This window comes from Stegodyphus dumicola, chromosome 10 (assembly GCF_044657685.1).
Source record: "Stegodyphus dumicola isolate Sdum_Otavi_A_Nest chromosome 10, ASM4465768v1".
NCBI classification, from domain to species: domain Eukaryota; kingdom Metazoa; phylum Arthropoda; class Arachnida; order Araneae; family Eresidae; genus Stegodyphus; species Stegodyphus dumicola.
The window spans coordinates 141,245,074-141,269,986 of record NC_140777.1 but is presented as its reverse complement, the minus strand read 5'-3'; the positions used below and the strand labels follow the sequence as shown (position 1 = coordinate 141,269,986).

The 24,913-nt window shown below is 33.0% G+C and overlaps 1 protein-coding gene across 3 annotated transcripts in view; it reads right to left on the bottom strand.

Annotated features, from left to right (window-relative positions):
* Positions 1 to 24,913, bottom strand: part of LOC146995117 (nuclear pore complex protein Nup107-like) — a 142,016-nt gene that overhangs the window by 38,772 nt on the left and 78,331 nt on the right. For all 3 annotated transcript variants that reach the window (XM_085825614.1, XM_085825616.1, XM_085825615.1), the window contains 6 exons: positions 22,258 to 22,354; positions 20,136 to 20,293; positions 15,866 to 15,968; positions 7,711 to 7,796; positions 7,553 to 7,624; positions 4,853 to 5,032 (listed from right to left, as the gene is read on the bottom strand). In XM_085825614.1, coding sequence (XP_085681740.1) covers positions 4,853 to 5,032; positions 7,553 to 7,624; positions 7,711 to 7,796; positions 15,866 to 15,968; positions 20,136 to 20,293; positions 22,258 to 22,354 — 696 coding nt within the window. The remainder of the gene's footprint in view (positions 1 to 4,852; positions 5,033 to 7,552; positions 7,625 to 7,710; positions 7,797 to 15,865; positions 15,969 to 20,135; positions 20,294 to 22,257; positions 22,355 to 24,913) is intronic.

Sequence of the window (24,913 nt, the reverse complement as noted above, 5' to 3'; positions counted from 1 at the left end):
TATCACTTGCAATTAAATTGGCTTGTTCGGCTGCTTGTTCTAACCTTATTTTTAAAAGTTGTAAGTAATCCACTGCCGATTCACTTAGATTAGGTGGTATAGGTATTTCTCCTGACCATGAAGACTTCAGTACTGCTAAAGGACCTCTTGGTTGTCTTCCATACATCAGCTGAAATGGTGAGACACCCGTGGTGCAGTTTGGTACTTCTCTGTATGCAAAGAGCAGGTATGGGATGTGCTTATCCCAATTCGAAGGATCAGTCCTGATGTAACATTTGCTTGAAGGACTTGTTCCATCTTTCTACTAATCCATTTGAAGCACTGTAAGCAGGTGTAGAGAACCTGGGGTGAGAACCTAGTCTTTTCTGGAATTCTTTAGTTAATTTTGAAACGAAGTTACTTCCGTTGTCACTAGCTACTGTATTAGGGATTCCTGTTCTCATGAAAATCTCCAAAAGCGCGTCGCAAGTGGCTTTTGCTGTCAAGCTTCTCAGTGGAATGGCTTCTGGCCATCGGGAATGTTGATCTACCAGACATAACACATATTTATGTTTCCTAGCAGAGGAAGGTTCAATAGGTCCAATAATGTCGATGTTAACTGTTTCGAAAGGTAATCCTGGCCTTCTGACCGGTGTGATGGGAATCTTGTCAGATCACTTTTCTGGACTTTTCAACTGACAATCTTTGCACGTTTTACAAAAGGTTTCAACATCTTGTGCTAATCCAGGCCAATAAAATGAATATCGTATTCGCTCCTTTGTTTTTCTTATCCCAAGATGTGCACTGAAAATGGAACTATGTGCTAATTCCAACACTTGTGCTCTTCTACTAAGTGGAAGCACTAACTGAAAAACATTCTGTCCTAATATTTTTTCTTGGTGATGTAAAAGATGATCAATAAATAAATAATTTCCTTTTTTTTCTATTGCTAGCTTCCATGCTTCTCTCAGCGAGGGACAGTTAACTTGCTCTTCGCGTAGGCGTTCAGCAGACGATAAGTCTGTGTTTACATAAACACTCGCCTTCTTCCCTTCCTCCTCTTCGTTTTTCTCCTCCATAAGCATTAGCGGGGGGGGGGGGAATCGACGCTGTCGTTTGACTGTGCATTGACGAAAAAAGTTTGTAAGTTTTCGCTTCCGTAATTATTTCTTTCTGCGTTTGGTTCTTCTGCCGCAGGATTAATCAACAGTTCGTATATTTCTGGAGTTATTAGGCAAGGCACATTTAGCTTATCAGTCACTGCAATTAATGTATCCACAAAATTAAATATATTGCTTCCATGATCTTTATGGTAAATAGGTACACGGCAAACTTTTGCTTCAATTGGTTGTCCGAAAGCAGGTGTTAGCAATATTTTACCTCCTTCTCTCTCCTCTAAATTTGGAATGAGCGATGAATGTACGATCGTTATCTGCGTTCCAGAGTCTACGATAGCTTCGATTTTCTCAGAGTTAATAAAAATATCTACTTTTTGCAGTGGTTGAACGATGCGTTCTGCGAATTCAGATCGTAGATGGGATGAGTCTACTTTAGCTACGATGGCTTCTTCTTTTGATGTTCTGTTTGAATTTTTTTGAGTTTTGGAATCATCCTTTCCCTTCTTATTTACTGCAGTTTCGTTCTTTCTTCTTTTGTCTGGGCAATCTCTCGCGATGTGTTGATAATTTCCACAAATATAACATTCTTTTCTTCTCGCGTGAAATCTTTCGTGTTTTGGATATTCTTTTCTCATGGGTGGTGGAATATATTTGTCGTGTGCACATGTTGTATCCAGGAATCTCGGTGATCGCTTAATTCCATTTCGAACTTCGTCGAAAGATTTTCCTTTGGCCGTGAAATAAATATCACATTCTGTAGCTAATTCTTGAGGCTTCAGCCATTTATTTCCTTGGCGTATTGCGACGTGTGCAGCTGTTTCTGCATCTAATGCTTGGAATAATTTATCGGAAATAATTAACTCCTTGAGTGTTTCGAAATCCTTTACTTCTCTTGACTTGCAGTAATAGTCCCATGTAGCTGTTAGTCTTGAAGCGAACTGGATATGCGTTTAGTTTTTCTGAAGTTTTCTAAACAGGTTTGAGGAGTAGGTTGATATTCCTTCAGAACAAGAGTTTTCACTTTTTCGTAATTTTGCAGATCTTCCTCCTTTATATAAACAAGAACATTTGAAGCTTTTTCTCCAATTAATTTCAATAATATTTCTGATTTGTATTCTTCAGGAACCTTCTTGTGCTTAAATGCTCTTTCGATAGAATCGAAAAATATATTCCATTCTTCTGCTCTCTTCGGTACTGGTATAGTCAGTGTTTCTACTCCTTTGATCAGCTTGTCCAGGGAAATTTCGGTTTCTCGTTCTGTGTTTTGGATTAAAGGTGTTGGACTTCTACTTCCTTCATTTTGAGTTGCTCGAATCTTCGCTAGTTCTATTTCGTGTTCTCTTTCTGTTCTTATTCTTTCTTCTTCCATTTGCATTCTTTCCATTTCTTCTTTTCTTTTTCTATTCTCCACTGTAGTAATCAGAATTTCTTTCACGAAATCAGCATCTTCGATGTATTGCTTGCTATTCTGGAGTTTGTGTTTCAGTTCTACCAGCTTCAAATCTGGGGATGCTTCTTCGCCAATTTCCAATAGAACTGTTACTAAATCCTCTTTCTTTGCGTTTTTGAACATTTTCTTCTATTTTCCTTTAGAATCAAGCCTTTCAAACTCTCGATTAAATAATTCTCACGTTTTTACTCTCTTTTGCAAATGAACACTTCTTTCGTTAGTTAGGCTTAACTTTACGCCTCTTCCGTTTTCAACGCTCTAAGCTTCTAACCTCTCTGGTTTTCTCGTAAGAGAGCGTGTTGTGATGACTTCATGGTTTAATAAGGCACCATTTAGCAAGACGAAACAAACATTTATTAAATATATAATTCAAATAATAATATAATAGTTACTCAGAGCAGTACGTCGCTCCTACCGCATAGTACAATCTACTACCTTCCTCTTCCGAGGCTAACATGCAACTCCTAATAAATACATTAACCCTTCTCGAAGAAGAGCTACCTGCGCCAAGCATGCTCTGTTGATCGCCAAACAGTCGCCAGATATCACAGTCAACAAATGATTAATTATCATAATTGTAATGTAAGAAAATTAGTTGTTTCAACTTTTGTCCACTCAAACGGTTTCGCCGATCATTTAGTATTAATCCAGCTTCAGAGAACACCCTTTCACATGGCACTGAAGTAGCCACAAGGCCTAATTTTTTCCGTGATAATTCATACAAATTAGGAAATACATTTTTATTCTTTTCCCACAACTCCAGTGGATCAGATTTCCTGGAAAGAATGGGCTCTTGCAGGTATCTTTTTACTTTTGCTGCAGCTTTGTCGATCGCCGCGTCTGCTGCGGGAGCTGATGAAGTTCGAGAGTCTAACTTTACTCTCAAACTCAAACCAAACCGATGATTAGTCTATCTCTTCATCATCCTCTTCCACATCCTCAACAAGATTATGGAACTACTGATAACTCACAGATAATATCACTTTCAATTTTTTTGGCGACATCACATTTGAGCCCCAATTTTTTTATTCTGGGGTCAAGGAAAGCGGCTTGAGCAATGTCTTCTCTTGAATCGATAGTTGTAAATGTATTACCCAATTCACGTTGTAGTACTAGTACCACATTTTGTACTTGTTCATTAACACTTTTACTAAGCAGATTTTCACAGATTTTTTCAAGTCCGCCGATTAACACAGGCGCCATAGATGCTGACAAGTATTTTTCCGAACTTAACTCGCAAGTCACCTTTTCAAAAGGTTTCAAAACCTCACAAAGATGTTGGACACTTTCCCTTTCTGGCACATCAAGAGCCTCTGGGGGGTCGTTCATCAAATCCATTGTAGAACGAATAGCGTCTTTCAGTTCAAGGAAACGTTTTACCATATAAAACGTGCTGTTCCAACAAGTCTTCACATCTAAGATGACTTTTAAATCTTTTCTCTCCTCGCTAGAGCACAGATATTTTCGCAAATTTTAGCAGCGATATTACTTCTCCTGTAAACTATCACAATATCCCTAATTTTCGTTAGAAGGTCGTTAACCTCGTTTAGAGAATTTGTGATAGCCAAATTGAGAGTGTGCAATGCATCCTAAATGTTTAAACTTTAGTTCGCTGTCGACAGCATTAATCATATTTTTGGCATTGTCAGTCACTATTAAAGACACTTTTTCCATCGGAAAATATGGTTGGCAAATGTGTATGATATTTTCTGCAATATTTTTGGCTGAATGACGTTCATCAAAAATTGAGCAGTCAATCAGTACCGTTTTCCTTTGCATGTGTTCGTCAATAAAATGGCCTGTCACGGCCATGTAACTTTCAGCCTTTTGGTTGCTCCAACAGTCTACAGTCAAACAGATATTTTGTACAGCACTAAGAAAGTTTTTTAAACTACAGTCAAAAGTCGTTAATCCGGACTCGTCGGGACTTCGGCGATTCCGGATTATCGATTTTTCCGGATTATAGATCATCAGTTTAAATCTGGTAAGATGGCATGCAGAAATTACAAAATTAAAAATATGAAACCGTAATTTATGAAATAAAGAACAATTATGATCTAAAGGGTATCAAAATTTACAAAAAGAAAAAGCTTAATATTTATTTGTTTACTTTATTAAACATAACCCTATCCTGATCACAAGATCTATGACTTAACATTCAAAGTAAATCATTATGCACAGTACATTTTAAAAAATGCATGTTTATTTATAGCACTGGAAAACAGAATTTCTGTTTGCGTACATTTTTTGAAAAGTAGTATCAACCAAAGCATAATACAATAAAATACTCATTTCCACTGCTTACCAAGCCAAGTGATGCTACAACAGTGTGCCATCTTTCTAAATCTTTCTTATACTGTTGCATTTCATGCTCGTACGCAACTTTTTGTTTAAAAGTTACATTTTCACCAGAAGGAGGTTGAGGTTCTTTTGGTTTTGCTTGTACTGAATGATGGAACCAGCTACTAAATGCATCCATTGCTTCCTATAAATAAAATAAATATAAACTACAGGTGCATTAATTATTTAGGTTTGATATTTATTCTTATGAAGTTAATCTAACACCCTGATAGAAAGATACTTAGAATCTCATAGAAAAACATTCATTCTTTTTTCATATGTAATCAAGAAAGTTTTATTACTGAATAAAAATAATAAAGAAAGTGAATTTAAATTAAAATGAGATATGTTTCTCAATTTAAATTTATACAGATACACATACAAAAATATCAGTAAGCAAAATAAACATAACTTGTATATTTACAGGCCAACTGAAATAATTTAAATTTATTATTTTTATTTTTAATTTATTTTAGGACTAATATGCAGCTCAGCTAAAACACATAGAAGAAATTATCTCTAATACATTCAAAAGTCTTTAATCCGGACTCGTCGGGACTTCGGCGATTCTGGATTTTCTGTTTTTCCGGATTATAGATCATCAATTTAAATCTGGTAAGATGGCATGCAGAAATTATAAAATTAAAAATATGAAACCATAATTTATGGAATAAAGAGCAGTTATGATCTAAAGAGTATCAAAATTTACAAAAAAAGGCTTAATATTTATTTATTTACTTTATTAAACATTTCTTTCAACACGCACATGGGTAAAGCATACATTACGCAAAGTCGAAATTAGAAAATTGCAACCAGAAAACTATTTGATGTGTATTCGTGATATTTATAATGACGAGGAATTTGATTTAAATCATATCAAAGACAGAGTACATTGAGATGAAATACTACATTTAGTAAGGAATTATAAGCTGAATAAAATAAAAACATCTGCCCTGAAGATAAGGATAGCGCTGACAGATCAACTTCCAGTTCATTGCGTGCCGCGACGTCCCTCCCTCCCGCCGCAGAGCACTGTGAAATTGATAAACAGATTTTGGAATGGTTAGAGAAACAAATCACCTCTCTGTCACTTTCTTCATGCCTTTATCCATTTTTTGCAGCAATTCCACTTTTTGTTTGATGGACATAAAGTGCGTAATAATGAGTAAATAGTGTGCAGCTCTATTAAAGACTGTGGAATAAATTTTAATAATACCGTATGTCATGTGTCAAGACGTGAATTTTGGCCAAAACCCATCGGACATAACCTGTGACACCATTCGTCATCTATTGGATGGTATGGAAGTACTTTGTTTCATTTCTGTTTCGTATTATAGCCAGGAACATCGTGGATTACCATTATATGAAGTGAGTGATTTTCTCAATTTTATTAACTATGTTTCTAATTGATGTGTCAGGAATGGAAGATGTCCTGAAAAGTGAGAAAGCACATAATATAAAATTATTACACAAAATAATATTTAACGTTGTGGGGCAACGGAAATAATCGGAAAAGATTAAGACAATTTAGTGGTTTCTCTTTAGCTGAGACGCTACTTCTGTTTAAAACGAACATTAACAAAGCATTACTTTTTTAATTCTCGTAAATGCTAAATTTATGTAATAAGCATTTGTCTAATTAAAATGTCTTTCATTAATTAATTTGTTCATCATTTAATCCCCATATATATATATAGGGAGAGAGAAAATAAATTATTATTTTATTGTTTTGCAGCTTTACAGCAAGTATTAGGCAATTTATTACTTATAATTACCTTATGTATTTGTATATCTGAGAGCTTTCAGATTTTATATTATGCCCAAAGGGGTGTTTTTTCATTTACACACATATACATATTTTGAGAGCATTTGGGCTAATAATATTTAAAAAAGCCTATCTTTAGAATCACACTGGAGACAAAAATGTCCCCCCCCCATACAGTGTTGCCATTGCTCCCTTTGAAATTGGCGAGTAATCAAAAATTCTTTAAAGTTTTGCAAAATATGAAATACACAATAAAGCATATTTGAAATTCCAAATTCAGGCTTCCAGGTGCCTACATTTGGGTGGAAAACTATATTATTCAAAATTTGAGGGCTGTAGGTACTGTTGCTTTTTTGCAATGCAAAAAACATACATACACTCATGTAGATTTTTCATTATTTAATTTCTTTAAATATAATACAGGCCGATAATATTTGATGGCAACAATTTGAAAAGTGAAACGGACATTTATTGTGAACCGATGCAAAATGCCATTTCAGGACTACACATATGATACATTATAGAGTTAACCCTCCAAGTGGCCAAACTGTATATATGTGTTCAAAAATATTTGTTATGATAATTATAAGCATTCAAACATGCATCTTGAAATAATTAAGGTATTGGAAGAAAAGGAATCAAGGCACAAAGCAGGAGAGTCATTCTGGAATTATAATGAAGAAAACATGACTTACTCAAAGTGTTTTGGAACAATTTAAGAGTTCTGAGGCCAAACTTTGGCCACTTGGAGGGTGAAATTATAGCATTAATATTTTGAGGTATTAGAAAAACAATTATTTATCCAGCTGCTTATGATTTTAATGGATAAAATAAAATATATTTAACTATTTTCATGACAGTTTCATTGTATTTTTATTGCAAAAGACTTAATTTACTTACTAGATAAGCTTTGAAACACAAATACTCCCTAGTTGCATTATCATCATCATCAGATAATTCCTCAAGTCCTTTCTGTAACAAGAGAGCAAAAATCAGCAAGTTTCATACATTTTAAGAGATGGCTACAAAATACTAAAAAATAACTTCTCTTCACTTACAGCTTTTGAAAGTTGTACCATTACTCCAACAGAATCAGGTGGTACTTTGGAAAAAACTGCTTTAGCTGCTTCAATTTTACGTTGAACTGAAATAAAGCAGAACAGAATTTTTGTAATTTCTAAATATACATGTAAAATTTAATGCAATAAAGATTCACAATTGTCTTGCGAAGCACTTAAGCTCACTATTGAGCAAATCATTTCAAAAGAGCTTTTTAACACTTTGACTTAATTATATTAATTTATTTTATTCATAATTTTAAACATCACAAACTATGTAATGAATTATTACTTTAAAGAAGTTTATACAAAATTAAATAACAGAACAGATAGATGGATTCAAAAAATATTATATGCAATTAGTTAAATAATTTCATTAACTTACTATAACAAAAAGCGATAATTTTGAAAGCAGACAAAATACACACTTTTAGCAAAGCTGGTAATACATATGAATATGAAAAACCTTGAGGATATATCATTATGTGACAAACAATGAACATAAATTTTGATATAATAATAATAATTTGATGAAAATTAAATTACAACTCTAAAGTTTTTTTTATTTTATTACATAATGATATATTACATATTTATCAATTCATTTGCCACTTTTCACCATTTAATTTATTAAGAAATAAAAATTCTAATTTTTTTGCGACCGAATTGAAAAAGTCAGAAATATCGGTGATGAACTTTTGCCCCTTGATGAAACATAAGTGTAATTTTATTAAATTTTTTAGTTTTCACACTGCTTCTTCCTTTTTATTTTCACAGGTTGAACAGTTTTGTTGTACATATTCTATTTTGTCTTGTATTCTAGATTTAAAATTTTCTCTTCCACCTATTTTACTTTTATTCTTGTATTTAAACATTTTTACTGTTTTCATTTTTGCTTTCATACAATTCTATAAACATCAAACTGGCTGCAGGTGAAAAAAAAACACATTATTAAACATTTCCTTTTAGCTTAAATAAGCAAATCAAATTTTTATTAATTACTTTATATTACTGCAGTTTCATGCATGTCTTGAAGTCATGCCATAAGATAGATTTTGCTTTCTGTTTTGTTTTCATATATACAGGGTGATTTAAAAAATGGTAAAAATGTGAATGCAGATCAAAATAAGCAGATTTTATAATGGAATGTGTATGCAGAAATGGCACATTAAAGTAATACAGGAAACTTGAGCAAAATGCATTGCTACATTAATGCAGAACTCACTGATATGTATTTTATGAGGCTGTGACTAAAACAGAGTAACTACTCAAAGGAGACACAAAGAATGATTCCCAAGTACCATTTTTTGAGCAGCTATTACATTTCCACAAATAAAATGCACGTTGGTCTAGCTCACATTTGTGTAGCAATGCATATCGATGATATATGTTAGATAAACATATGTAACTATAAATTATACTTTAAAACAATAACACATTCTATAAAGACAACATTTTATTTTGTTATGATCTGACCTGAGAACTGAGAACTGACGAAAACTGTTAGTGTAAAATATTTGAAAAGAGAAGCATTGTAAAGGGTGGATGAGGCGCATTTTTCTTTAACACGTTCCACACGTCCCACGCTAAACTTTCTGTTCAAGCCATTTGGTATTGTCATTGTAAAATGAAGAATTTTTTAAAAATTCATTATGCAGTCAATTATGGGCATCTTAATAGTACTGCTGATGCCCTCATTTAATCGTGGGGTGATGGGGAATTTTTTTTCTCCGTAACTTGTTTCAACTGCTTTCCTCGTATTTCGATCAGTCATTTATTTGAGTGTCGTTGATACACTACTTACTGCTTCACTGAAGCTGGGATTGATTTATAGTTCAGTGTGTTTCTTTAGTGTGTTAGACGAAGGAAATATGGTACGTACATATTATTTCAGTGTTATAAATTCAGATATTTTGCATTTAAAAATGGTTGCAATTTTTCCTGCCTTTTCTTCTTCAGACCTTTTCCAAATTTTACAATAATTACTCCTTATAAGCAGATAAGGCAAAACACAGCAACAGTTTTTCTAGTGATGATTCTGACGACGACGAAGGCCACTTTAATTCGATAAGACGATGCTGTAAAATTTGTTAAGAAAGAAATGTTCAAAATTTGGGTTTCCCATTGGCAAGAAACTGTTACTGTAAAGTTGCAACATTCTGCAATAGTTGTGTGGATAAACCACACTTATGTTTGCCATGTTTTATTAAAGTTCATCGTAACATCCCTTTGTAATTGCATACAAACTTGAATTTAATTAAAATGTTATATTTAAAACTGATATACGTACGATAAAAAAAATTATACGTGAGGATGCAACTTGCTTGGCATAGTAATGTTCAGCTAAGTATTTGTTAAACTAATTCCTAGAAAAATATATTTATTGGTTTGTTGTGTTATGCATGTTAAACTATACAACCTTTCCTTGATAATTATGATTTTTGCACTATTTTAATTACTGAAGGCATACACCAGAAACAAAATAATACAAATGTAAAGCATGCCCCACGCGGCCTGAACGGGAAGTCTTAAAAAAACGTTCTGGCAGGGAACATGTTAATTAGGAACGTAAACTTTAAGAACTGCCTTCACTAGGCTGACGAAAATCCACACGATATATCACCAGCGCCTTTACATGAAGCTAAAGTGAATGTGTGGTATGGCATCACAAGCACAATCATTTTCAATCCATACTTCTTCAAAGAGTTACTTTTACAGGTATGAAAATGTGCTCCATCACAAGTACTGGGTAAACAACAATGTGGCAGAATTATGTAATTCCAGAACTGCAGCAAAAAAAAAAAAAACTCAGTGTTGTAACAGCCCTAGTGGGCCAATGACTGCAGTGCCCCGAAATCTGCTTTCTTGACCGTCGGCCCCGGGATGTGTAAACATATGCCCTGAACAAGTGGTCAGCTTGTCGCAGGACCCCCAGTGTTTAGTCCCCAAGCAAACTTGGTACTCATTTCATCGAATCAAGGGAATGTCGTTAATAATATTGTATGGATACATCATGGTGCTTCTCCACATGTTGCCAAATGTATTTGATAAGTACAGCCTCCGCAGTTTGCAGATAGTCATCTCCCATAACTTTACAGTTTTGTAGCCACCACGATTCTCTGACCTTACTCTGATACATTTCTGATTCTGGGGTTATCTGAAATCTAAGGTGTACATAATCCAAGAGACCTTTCAGAACTGAAAGATGCCATAAAATGTGAAGTTAAAGACTTCCTGCAATGTTGCATTTGTCATTCTTGTCAACAATCTACTGCATGGAATGTGTTATTGTTTGCAAAGGTGGACACATTGAAAACTTGTAATTTCAATAAGATTATTTTCCCTATCCTTTCTTGAATTGCCTTTATAATGGTCTTTTTTGCAAATACTTTACACCGTCAATTTTTGTCATATGTGTGTCGTTCCAACGCCATTTTTTAATGTGCTGATCAATTTGTGCAAGGAAAAAGTGGGTGCTACCATTCAAAAATTTCAAAATTTTAATTGTAACCATGAGAGCTCTATTGTTTTAAACCTTAACAATCTTGAGCATATATATTCAAGTGATCTGAAATTTCATTTTGATTAGTTCAGCAGATGAACCACTAGTGGTTTATTTTCTGACTGCCTTGTATATCATCATAAAATATAGCAGTGGTGTTCATCAGCTTTTTTTTTTTTTTTTTTCCTGCTTTCCCTTTTATTTTATTCTTTTTTTAATCCTCGAGTACGGCTGGTGAGTATTCAGAGGGGTTAGGGAAATGTTTCAGCCATATATATACCTATATATACACTCTCTTGCAAAAAAAGTCGAAGCACCAAGAAGGACTTTTGCGATCGTGACGAAATTTGGTATGCAAAAACATCTTGATTGAGCATGCAAATGATCAAAGTTACAAGGAAAATGAACAGGAATTGTGATCATAGCGCACATTTTTGCAATATAAAACCAGTAACAGTGGCGGAAAATTTATCTTTTTTTGTTGCTGCCATTGTAATTCTGTAAAGAAGTAACTAAAGATGCCATTACCACGTTATTGAAGACATTACAGACAACTAAATAACATTGAGTGTGGTTGCATTGTAGGGTTGTGTGAAGCTGGGTGGTCACACCAAGCAATAAGCCGCCACCTGAAACGTACAGACCCTGCTGTGCAAAGATGTTGGCAGCAATGATTGCTACAAGTAAACTGCCAACGAAATGAAGGCTCTGGAAGGCTAGCAGCACAAATGCGAAGCAAGAAAGGATGATTGTTCACCAAGCCCGAACCGCCCCAACAGTATCATTGTCGACTATTCAACGCACTACAGCCACGTCTATATCTCCCATGGTACTGCCCACCATCTCACAGCACTTGTCTGAGGTGGGGTTACGCTTACAGAGGCCTTTAAGACATTTGCCTTTGACCCCACAACATCGGCACAGTCACCTGGAGTGGTGTCGCAGCCAATCATCATGGCATCACATTGGCATCGTATAGTGTTCAGCGATGCATTTCACTTCAGTCTTGAAGCAAATGGCCACCATGTTCGTGTCTGGAGAGGACGGGGCCAGCGTTCCCAATCAGCCTTTGTTTTACAACAGCATATAGCCATAACCCCTGGTTTGATGGTGTGTGGCACTATTTCTTATGAGTGCAGGTCATTTTTAGTCATCCTCCATACATCTTTAAAAGATCAACGATATGTTGATACCATCCCGAGGCCGGTTGCATTACCCTTCATGGCACGTCATCCTGGGGCCATTTTCCAACAACATAATGCAAAGCCACATATCGCTGGCATATCTATGGACTACTCAAACGACAGGGAGGCTCCCGACCTAGCTTCAAATGGCCATACGGAATTGAGTGCCAACCCCGTGCATCTTATCAATCTACCATGTGGCAACCCCACAGAGCAAGGGCAGGCAAGGCAGTACCTGTACGGTCCCTGCCGAGCCTTACTCTGTCCTGAGAGCCCTCAGGCCTTCTGTAAAGTCTGTTAGAAAACCCCCATGGTTGAGACTGCCTAGTACTGCCCAGGCGTACGCCCGAGTCAACCCCCGGGGGGAAGCATATCTCTGGACTGTCTCCGTGCAGTTGATACTACTCTTTCTTGGCCAGCAAGGTCACCAGACCTTTCACCAATTTGAGCATGTTTGGGACATGGTAGGCCACTAGATTCGGGCAGCACAAAATATCACAGATATGGAGTGACAATTGCTGAATGCATGGCATAATGTGTTGCAGGATGACATTAGGAACCTCTAACACTCCTTGAATCGATGAATTCAAGGATGCATTGCTGACAGGGGCGGTTCAAAGAACTACTAATTTGAATACTCAATGGGTGATTGTGAGGCATGAACAGGTGCTATGACCTTCATTTTTTAATCATTTTATTATCTTATGTATGAGCTATACACATATTCAATTTCATCAAAAACATCCACTCCCTTCATGGTGCTTCGATTTTTTTTTTGCAAAAGAGTGTGTATATATAGAGAGAGAGACTGGGTAAAAGACATAAGCTCGGTGAGTCTGAAACTGAAGAATCAGGCTTTACTGTTATGGAAAATATATTCATGATATTCTAGCAATGTTAAAGTAGACATATTAAATCATAAATGATATTATTGCAAAGAAGGAAATTTTCAGAAATTATATATGTTCAAACATCACCAGACTAACCACATAATTTGATACACAGATGATATGAAATGCTTCAGAGAATGCAAAACAAAATAGTTTGTGTAAAAATTCCTTAATGCTCCTCAATGTAACATCAGCACAATAGTTAACTCCCAGCTGCCAGTGAGTGTGTTAAAAGATAATCTACCTATTTATAATTAACATCTTGAATACTCCTGCTAAAAATCTGGAATATTAAAATGACATATTTTCCTAATATATTTTCATCATTAAAAAATCTGATGTGTACACCACATGACTTCCTTGTACGGAATATTAAATTATACGCATTTTTTCTTGCATTTTATTTAAACTTATTAGATTGAATTAAACCTACTTCACCGACAGTGCATAAACCACAATAGAATAAATGCATTCTTTAAAATTCACTTTGTTTCCCATAGAGACACTCTGGCGCTAGGTTTACTTAGTATTATATTTCATTCATATTATAACTCAGAATGCACAAAATGTATATTTATCACAAAATGTATTTTATATATATGCACAAATGTATATCATTTAAAGAATTATCTAATCATTGCCACATGTTCTATTCAAATACTATAATAAAGCTAGAACTATGTATAAAAGAAATTAAGCAAACAAAACAAAACAGAAACAGTTTTTCACAGACGATTGAGTATTTCTCATTTAATTAATTCAATTCTCACTTCGCAAGAAGGCAAAAATACATAAAAATTCGAAATATCTATATTAAAAATTACGAAGTAAATCTCAAACACTTATTTCCTCGAAAAAATTCCAGAAAGATTTAAGCATGGTTTAATTGGCAATAATAAATGAATGCATTATCTTTGTTGTTGCGAAGCTAAGTTTCTCTAGATTGGCAACAAATCCACTAGTCTCCTGTTTCAAATGTAAACATCAATGGCTGCCATTAAAAACAGGCTTAGCGGCAATTAAACAACTTTAAAATTGCTGATAATTCTAAAAATATTGCACACAGATTTACTAAAGGCATAAAATCCTTAACCGGAAGATAAAAACAACATAATTCAATCATTTTTAAAGCAAAAAATGTACAATTTACAAACATATAAGAGTAAAGAAACTGAGATCACTGAGCCGGGTAATAGAGTGGATATATATATAAATATATTTATATACGTTTGGTGCGGCCGATTGCAACCAAAATACGAGGTTTTTTAGTTATGCGAGATACGTACGTACGTACGCAAGAATGTACATACGTTCGTACAGATGCCACGAAAAATTCTCTTCAGAATTAATTTTAAAGCAGTTTTATAATTTTTTGTTAAGGAAAAGAGTATTTTATTTTGTCCTTATGTACAGATATGATGCAAAAACATCGTTAAATTGCATTCGATAGCGGTCAAAATGGATATTTTCGTTCAAATATGCTGCCTGAAACTTTTCGCGATTACAATACTTCCTTTTTACTTCGTACAAGGAAGTAAAAACAAATGACAAACTTATGTTGTTCACAAAGAACATACACTTGAAGATGTCATAATGCCTTTTAATAATAATAGTTCAACCTCCAAATACTTCTAAATACAGCGTTGTTGATCAAACAGCTCTCTAACATATGTCCCTGAAAACAGGCAACCAGAAAAGGCTTGTTTCAAAAAAGTGTGGTGCATTCAGAGAGTCAGATGAAATAAAATACAGTCAGACTGTTGAGGAGATATGCAACTTCAAAGACCCACTTCTGGCTAGGCAAATGAATTACACAGCTCATTTCTGGGTGAAAAAAGGAAAGGCTAACATGATGCATTCACAGAGACTTCCGAGTCTCGCATGATGGTATCACACAAGTAGTATTTATACTGCCAACCACTGATATCAAATGTGAATGGCACTAGATTATGGACTGTTTGACACATTCCAAAATGCCTGGTATAATGCAATTGGTTTCAAAGACTGACTAAAAAGCACAAAATCTCTGTAATGCTCAAGATCTGTTTGTACTTTGTATGTAACAGCTGATTGTACTTCATTTTTTAAAATGCTTTAAAATTTGGAAACAGAAAATCAATAAATTTACACCAACCCATAAGTACAGCAACTAGATAAGCTAGCATAAAATGAAATTTTAAAAGATATTACAAAAGCACAAGTATTATCTTTTACCTTATGTCACCATTATTTAAATAACAGTAAAATTCTTGCTTAAAATTTTTGAGAGGAAAATGGGTTTTTGAATCAGAACCAATTTTTAAGTAATATCCAAGAGACATAAGGACTGTTTTAGTTTGTCTAGTTTAGCTCATGATATTACATTTTAAGATTACAAAGCATTACAATTTATTATCAGAGAATTTGCTGTCAAAAACTTTAAAAATATGAAAATAATATCAGTTATATCTTACTTAAACTGTTATTAATACAGGCTTATCAAATGCTAATTTGAAATTGTGTTTAATGTTCACAGAAAATGCAGATATTAATCATATTTTGCTGCATTAACTTATAAAGTTTAAATATACAGCTCTTACCAATGAAAATTCTCATTAGGGCATTTGCTTGTTTCACAGCTTCAGCTCTCTGAGTTGGATCAAATATTAGCCAGTCAATAGAATTGATTTTTTGTAGATCTTCCTAATCAAAAGAAGAAAAAAAAAAAAAAAAAAAAAAGAGTTTGAGCACATACATGCTAATAAAATTCAAATGAAGGAATAATTTAACATCTGAACTGATATTCCATTAGAAATTATTTATTTCCATACCAAACATAAAAAATAACTATTATATTTCTTCTGCAAAAAGAAGCTAAAATTAAGCATTCCCATTTTTTTAAATTAGTTTTTCTTCAACTACACATTACAGAAAATTTCATTCAACATGATAAGACTGAACTAAATTTTACAAAATTTAAAGTAAAAAATATTTATTTAAGTAAAATAAAATGACAAATTGAACTGCCTTTATTCTTCTTATCAATAAGAGCAATTCTTTGACTGACAAATCATGAAATAATTTCAAACAATATTTAAAAATCTAACATTATATACATACAAGAAAATATTTAACTGCACAGAGATAAAAATTAAGCATGTAATGATTTTATGCAGTTATTAAATGAAAATAAACTAATGAAAAGACACTTTTCACTACTTTTTCATTTTTACTACATACTTTTAAAAGAGGAAGAAATAATTTATGTAAATTGATTACAGAAGAAAATTTTGAAAAATCTTACTTTTAAATATTACGGTTACCAAAATACATTGCTGTGTCAAGTCACAAATAAAAATAAAATAAACTGAAGCAGAAAATGCATCCAATTAAAATAAACTGCATAAGTTAAGAAGAGTTATTATTTAGTAGTAACCAGAGTTTAAAATAATAACTTAACGAGAATAATTTGTTTCCATATCTTACTCGTAATATGACACACTCATTAAACGAACACATTTTCCCCAGAAGAATCAATGTAAAATACAGTAATGTATTTCATTTAAAAAAAAAAATTCAAAAATTTATAATAATGTAATTAATAATACATTAAAATACATCCTTTTTTAGAAAAAAGTTATCTAAAGATATTTGTTTTTTCCTACATTTCAAAATTTGGTGAAAATGAGACACAGAAATTATTGTTAAATAAATCTGTAGTGTACATAGCTATTGCCTTAATGCTTTTCAATATACAATGCAACAGATACTGATGCTGTATGAAACAGTTATATAAATATATGTAATAATTTTAAAATGCGTAGATGAAAACAGTGGAACTTTTAACAGCTTGTGATACTGCGTAGATGACCGAGACCGTAGTGGCTTGAAGGTGGCAGAGTAGTAAAAGCATGATGACGCAATTTAGCACAATGTATCTTGAAAATTCACAATCTTTATTTTTTTATGCATATTAAATCATCCTGTTTTCAGACAAGATGTTTCCTAATTATATTTGAATACAGAATTTGCATTTTGAAGTAGGATGTTATCTTAAGCACATAAGCGGAAGCAGCATGGATGAAAAGCAACTTGTCAACAGCAGAGCTTATGCGAGAAAAGGGGGAGAGTTATAGTACTTTCAGAGAAGGTTGGGAGTGATGAAAGTTTCAGTTCATAGTTTTGGTTTACAATTAATTTGATTGGACAAGAGGCATCTGCAAAAATTTTGAAGTACGACGTTGTTTTAAGCAAGTAAGTGGCAGCAGCATGGATGAAAAGCAATGTGTCAACAGCAGATCTTATGCGAGAAAAGGGAACCAGTTATAGTACTTTCAGATGAAGAAGGTCGGGAGTGGGAAAGTTTTAGTTCAGAGTTTTGGTTTACAATTAATTTGATTGGCATCTGCATTAAAACGTTAATACAAAAGAGGCATCTGCATTAAAACGTTACATAAGATAGGAAAATCTGGAACCTGTGAGAAGAGATTAATTTAGGGGCAGATCACCAATTTTAGAATGTTAATTTTGAGGTTGCCAATTATTTTTTTTAAACAGCTATCATATTTTGTTATATCTTATATATATACACATATATAGAAGGAGATAGATAACTTTTTTCTCAAATCTTACCGTATTTGACGGCATATAAGACGCACCCTTATTTAGAAAGCCACACACAAGGAAAAAATGTTCAATAGTCCGCGTGACAGCGCGGTACCACAATAACTTAAAATCTGGTTTCTTTTAGTTCCCACGTTTCGTAAAAGCCAAATAAACAATCATTGAATGCAATTACCAAACATATTTTTATTAAGGAAAATTAACAAACGGCAAGAACATGATATGTAAATTTCAATAATGAATAAATGAATGCACGGCAAGCAATCAATCAATTATTATTCATAATACAAAATAAAGCAGAAACAACAAAAAACACAGATTCAAAGAAAACGTTTCCTGTCATGAAATTAGACTTTAATCACTTTCAAAACCATAAAAATTATTTTCACTATCATCATCATCGAAAACGAGAATATCGTCACCACTACTGTTTCCGTCATCGCTAGTATCACCTTCTTTGAATAATGCGTCATCTTCTGTTTCATCAAGAGCATTACTGATTCCGCACTTCTTAAAGGACTTAACAATTACTTCAGCCTTTACGTCCTCCCAAGATCTTTTTACCCACTCGCAGTCCACCAGGAATGACAGCTATCTGGGTTTTTCATTCTCTCCGCTTTATTCTTTATGGTTTCAGTTGTATGGGCGCTAAATTGATCCAAAACCAAAAGAGAGGGTTTTCTTAAGAGTCCACCAGGTCGCCTCGCCCATACGTTCTGTAACCACAGTTTTATTCCAGCTTCATCCATCCAGCCTTTTGGATGAACATGAACAATTACACCCGTTGGAAGTTTTTCTTTTGAATATGAAAAACAACGGTAGTTTTGTGCCATCAGCACAACATGTTATAACTACTGTATATCGGGGTTTTTCATGACCTGCGGTATTTATGGTTATTGATTTAGACCTTTTAATACTCACAGTCTTGTTGGATGGTACATCAAATGTGAGTGGAATTTCATCCATATTTCCTATTTGACCAAGCTCAAAAGAAGTTTTCTTGCAGGCATTTATAACAAACCTATGAAATGCTAGTATTTTTCTTCATAATCTGCTGGCATTTTCTGTGCAATAGTTGTTTTTGTGCGCATTGATAAGCCTTGCCTTTTCATGAACCTGTAGCACCAGCCCTCAGAACCTGAAAAATTCTGATTCCCATGTTTTTCTGCAAATCATTTGGCCTCATTGATTATCTTTTTGGTTGAAACACTTATCCCAAATTTCCTCTTATCTATCACCCACATTTTTACGCCATTTTCATGTTCAGGCCAAGATGGAGCTGGGCATCGAAGATTATGTTTTTGTTTTTTAGCAGTCTTCAGCTGATCTTCCTACAGTCGCCAAGTACGTATAATTTTTTTGGTAGGTGGCGGACTGAAATGCCTTGCTGCTGCTTTGTTTCCATGGACTTTGGCGTAGTTTAACACTCCTAGTTTATACTGAATTGTATAGCTTCATCTCTTGTTTCCTGTAGTTATATTTGCCAGGGTATTTTTTTTTAAACAAATAGTTTTAAGCACCGATACTGACACGTTTATAGAGAGTAGCACCGATACCAACACATGTGTCGGCTGAGTCAAAGAAAGTATGTAAAGAAGGAAAGGTTCCATAGACGTAATGTGTTCGTCGAACCTGTTCGAACTTCGACATCAGCTTCGAGCTTTGGCGCTTTCTGGCGACAGATATTTCACGCATGTGCAAAATAATTATGGCAGATGTAGAAAAAGTTATGTGTGTCTAGACTTTTATCCGGGCTAAAAATAGCATTCAGTATTGAAAGTTAACCTGTGTCCTTCACGTATAAGACGCAGGTAACTTTTTTGAGACCAAATTTAGGAGAAAAAGTACGTCTTATATGCCGTCAAATATGGTAATTGTTTTCATATGACAGTGAAGGTAAATCAAGAATTCATGTTTTATAAGGTAGCAGCTAATTACATTTTCCATTACATACCAACATACCTATTTTAACTATAAAAGGGTTTTTTTTTTTTTTTTTAAACCCAAATCATAAACATATATTATGCACATGTAAACATTTACCTTCATGTCTTTTACAGAATTATACATAAGATTACCTAGAAAACATTCATGTATTTAGGAAAAATAATATGATTTCATAAATGTGTTTTATGCAAATTTTCAACATGCATGGATTTTATGGGCATATAAAAAAAAAATCCAGTCATTGTGATAGTACTAAAACATGAATAATTTTAGAAATTCAATGTTAAAAGTAATCCTTACAGCTGTCGTCAAGACTGAAAGGTCTGTAAATGTTTCAGTTCTGTCAGATTCTTTTTCTCGTATATTTCTTACGACAGTTTTAGTGATTTCAGGAACATCAAGCCCAGCATCTTCTGCATACTGTAAACACTTCTGACGCTCAGCATTATCTGTTACACCTATTGAAAGAGGGGGAAAAAATCTGAAAACTTTCAGATTTTATATTACGCTCAAAGCGGCGTTTATTTTTCATTTACACATACATTCACATTTTGACAGCCATTTCGAAAGCATTTGGGGTAACAGACCTTTGGACAAAAAATGATTAAAAACAGCATATCTTAAGAATTGCCGATAGACAATCTCACGCACTGGAGATATAAATACACATACAGATTCTTCATAATTTCATTTCATTAAATATAATGCAGGGCAATAATATTTGGTGACAACAATTTAAAAAGTGATTCAACACTATTAGTAATTTGATGCAAAATATAATTTTGAGACTAACAGCCCTTTTGGGCTAAAATGGATAATTTAACGAATAACTTTCAAATGGCTTATTTTAAAACATATACAAATGCAAAATAATAATAATAATAATAATAATAATAATAATAATAATGAAATAAGTAATTAAAAGAAATCTTAAAGTTTTATTTACATATAATTTTATGTGGCTTGGTCAAGCAAAAGAATTCTACAATATACATAGCTTTTAATGAAATAACTTTCAATTCTGTGAGGCATGGTCAAGTACGTTAACTTTAATGCATTAATAAAACTTTTTTAATTAATGCATTTACAAATGATTATGTTTGGGATGATAGTAAGTGCATTCATTATACATTTAAAAAAAAAATTTAATTTCATGAATTAATTCAATTTTTTTAAATGCAATTTATATTACACATAAAACATACATTGATTTAGATGATGCAATTTACTGTACATATTTACCAGCAGCTGAACTATATGTAATTTGTGCAAAATGTCCTATAATTTAGACTTTATATCATTTGACATTAAAATTCTGTTTTGCCTGTAGAAAAGTGGAAAATTGATACCATTTTAGCTTTCCCAGTTATCTTTTTTTGCATGCTTTATATTGTAGATAATGAACAAATAGCATAGCTATCAATTTCAAAATAACCTGGTATTTCCCAGACATTTTCGAGCTGTGTGGTGATGCTTTTTCAAAAGGATTCCAAACTGACTTAAATTCACTTTATAATGCAAAGAATCACATGAATAAACTAGTTATAAAATGCTTGATGTAAAATATATTAATATTTAATTAGGTGATGTTCTAAATTGTAGGCCCTTTAGCTAATTTTATTTTGTAATTTTCTTACACTTTTATGCCTAGGAAAATCCTGAGTAGGGAAGAAAAATTTTTATTTATCAAGGCATTTCTATATACTATGAAAATAAAACTACTAATTAATGTACATACTATTGTGGACAAACTTAGTAACGTAATATATATTGATGTAAAACAAAACTAAATATAAATATTGACTGAATAAACATAGTTCCACAAATGTCTACACTAGATTATGACAATTCAGATCGAATAAAATTTAAGATGAAAATTTATGCCGATTGTCACTAGAGGTGGAGGAATGAAATCTGCACAATTTTTAATCTCATTAATTACTAATTTTTTCTTTTATTCCTCAGCAGCATTTTCCTTAATGAAAACTAAAAATTAGAAACCCACAGAATCTACCGGGAGATGTCATGAAAAATTGTAAAATTGGCAGCTATAAAATGGATTTAACAATCTTAGCACTAATTGCATAGTAAGTGACCAACACAAAAACATGATACAGTTAACCCTCACCTGACGACCACCTCTGAAAGGAACCATTATTTTTGAAAATATGAATAAATAATGGTACTGAAGACTACTTCATCTAAGACAATTACCTTCAAAAGAAGACCAAAATCAATTGGAATCAAAGATGGTTATTTTAGAGAGAGCTTACTGTATTTTGTTCCTCACAAACTATTAAACTACTTATATTACAAAACTTTTTTTTTTTTTTTTTTTTAAATGTTAAAACTGTACAGATGCAATGTAAAAAAAAAGTATGAGAAAACGGAAAAAAAAAAAAAAAAAAAAAAAAAAACCAACCTTCCAAAAACTTTGCATACCACATTATTTGCTGCTGTTTAGGAAGTGTTGATGTATAAGGTGCCACAAGAGAAACTTTGCGAGATTTTATCAATTCCTGGCGAAAATATATATATAAGCTTTAATTAAAGTTATTAAAAAATACAAAATACAGCAGAAGGTAATAACATAATATAAGTTCTGAAAGTTGCAAATAAGATTACAATAATAAAGTACCTAATTTCAGATACATCATAACAATTTATAAAAAAATACGACTGAATCTCTTTTAAGCTACAGGTATGGGAATTTTTAGAGCTTATTTGTGATGCCAATTGTAGAAATCACAGCATGTGAAATCTGTTAGTTGGGTTTTTCCATCTATCAGCCATGATTAAACATATAAAATCTAAAATCACACAGATTGTTTGAAATTAAAACACAATTTAACATTAAGCATTTTAAAATTATCATATTTATTATTACAAATTTATTAGCAGGATGGCATAAAATTTTGTATGTCTGCCTGCTTACAAGATTGTCATCATAATTTTTAAAATGCACATATATATGCACAGCAAGCACAATTTTCTTGCTCTGCATGTTATCTTTATGTTCACCCTTTTCATCTTCCTTCTTTCCCAGCACATGTCCAATTATTCTGCCATCATCTTGAGAGTGTGAAATGGGAACAGAATTATCTAATCCATCATAGTGTGTACCTTCTTTTCACTAACACTAATCTTCTACGAACATGCAAATAAATTCAAAATGTCAGACACAGGTACCAGACAGGTCTTAAAACCAAGAAAATCTTTGCCACAAACATAGGCCAAAATTAACACTAACAGTGACATAAAGTAATGTTCTTTACATCTTTTCAGGCAAAGCAAATATGACATTTTTTGATGTTAATTGTTTCTGAAAGTCACAGACACTGCCATCAAAATTCACACTGATATAAAAAGGGATTGGCAGTTTATCTTTATAGTCTGGATAATTCATTGGTTGGATAAGGCTTGTTACACTGGATGGCATTAGCATAACACAAATGTTTTCTAGATTTAATTATTTAATCATTAATACACTACATACATTTTTTATTTGATAGATCCAATTTCGGTTTTAAATATAAACTTTCAGAAATGCCAATATTTTGATATTGTCGATTATAAGAAATTTTACTATGCCAAAATTTTGCCACAAAATAATTAGCGATGGAAACATAGCTACATGTCTACTGAAATGAAATATAAGAGAATTGGTGACAATCTTTCTAGATTTTTAATCAAAATAAGAAAATATAATAAAAGCTGATTTAATAAATATTATCAAAACTCTTGGAAATTCAGTTTTTATTATTACAAGCACAACTCTTGATTATTTCAGCTAATTAATTGCATAGCTATGCATGGTTAACTAGCAAACATGGATATCATATTAAAAAAAATCAATGTTTTTAAATTAATGACAAGCAGGACAAACAACATACACAGAAGAAATACAACAAAATTTTTAATAAATGAAATAAAAGGGAACAAGAACAAGTTAAAAAAAAAATGTATACACAAATCAAAAATAAGTATTGAAAAATATATGAGCACGTGGAAATCTCTCTTAAACACACATGTTGCTTTGATATCAGATTTCATTTTTAATTCTACGATGATAAAATTACAAAATATATTGGGGGCACAAATAAATCTCCGCCATTTTTCATAAAAAATTGGGCATTTATTGTGAAAGAACACTACGTTATGTTTTATTCAAAGCATTGTCCATCCTAGCCACTACTTTTCCCCACCTTTCTGCCAGCATACAGATATTGCATCAGAAGAATGCTTCATTTTTCGAGGCTATCCACAAATCAGCCCAATTTTTGGTATCTTCAATATGATGTCAACCACTAATCAGACAGAAGATGCATCATCAACTGAAACAAGTAGTAGTCCAGAGGAACAATGTATGGTGAATAGAGCAGGAGGATAAAAACTTCTCATTTCAATGATTTGGAGTAGGTTTTGACAGGTGCCACAACATATGGATGAACGTTATCAGGCAGGAGAATAATTCCATTATGTCTGGAGTAGTAGTGGGCACATTTTTCTCTGAGTGCTCAAATCAGTCTCATCAACTGTATTCAGTAGGTAGCCCCAGTAATGGTCTGAGCAATTCAAAATACTATTACAAGTTGTTCCCACCTTATACACAACACGATTTTCTTTCCATGAATATTCGCCTTGGCTCTCTTGATATCCATTTTTCATCACCAGTGACTATACGATACAAAAAAAAAACCTTTCATTTATGCCTGGTAAGCGTATTTTATGTGTAAAAAATATGATACGAATCTTAATTCTTAATCCAATATGCTTTCAATTCTGTGTCTTCGCAAACTTTCATGCTTCCACTACATTCTTCGTATCAAACTCACCATTATTAATTTTTTTAAACCACTCACGACAACTTACCTTACTTAAGGCAGCCTCACCTCATTGCTTCTACAAGCAATACCACAGCTGCAGATTTCTTCAAAACTTGACATTTAAAAAAAAAAAAAAAAAAAAAAAAAAAAAAAAAAAAACCATGATGCTGATATAAAACAGCTAGTATTTCAAGATTATATTGTTAGCAGATGTTTAACCTTATGATATGATATTTTACATCAGACACTTTT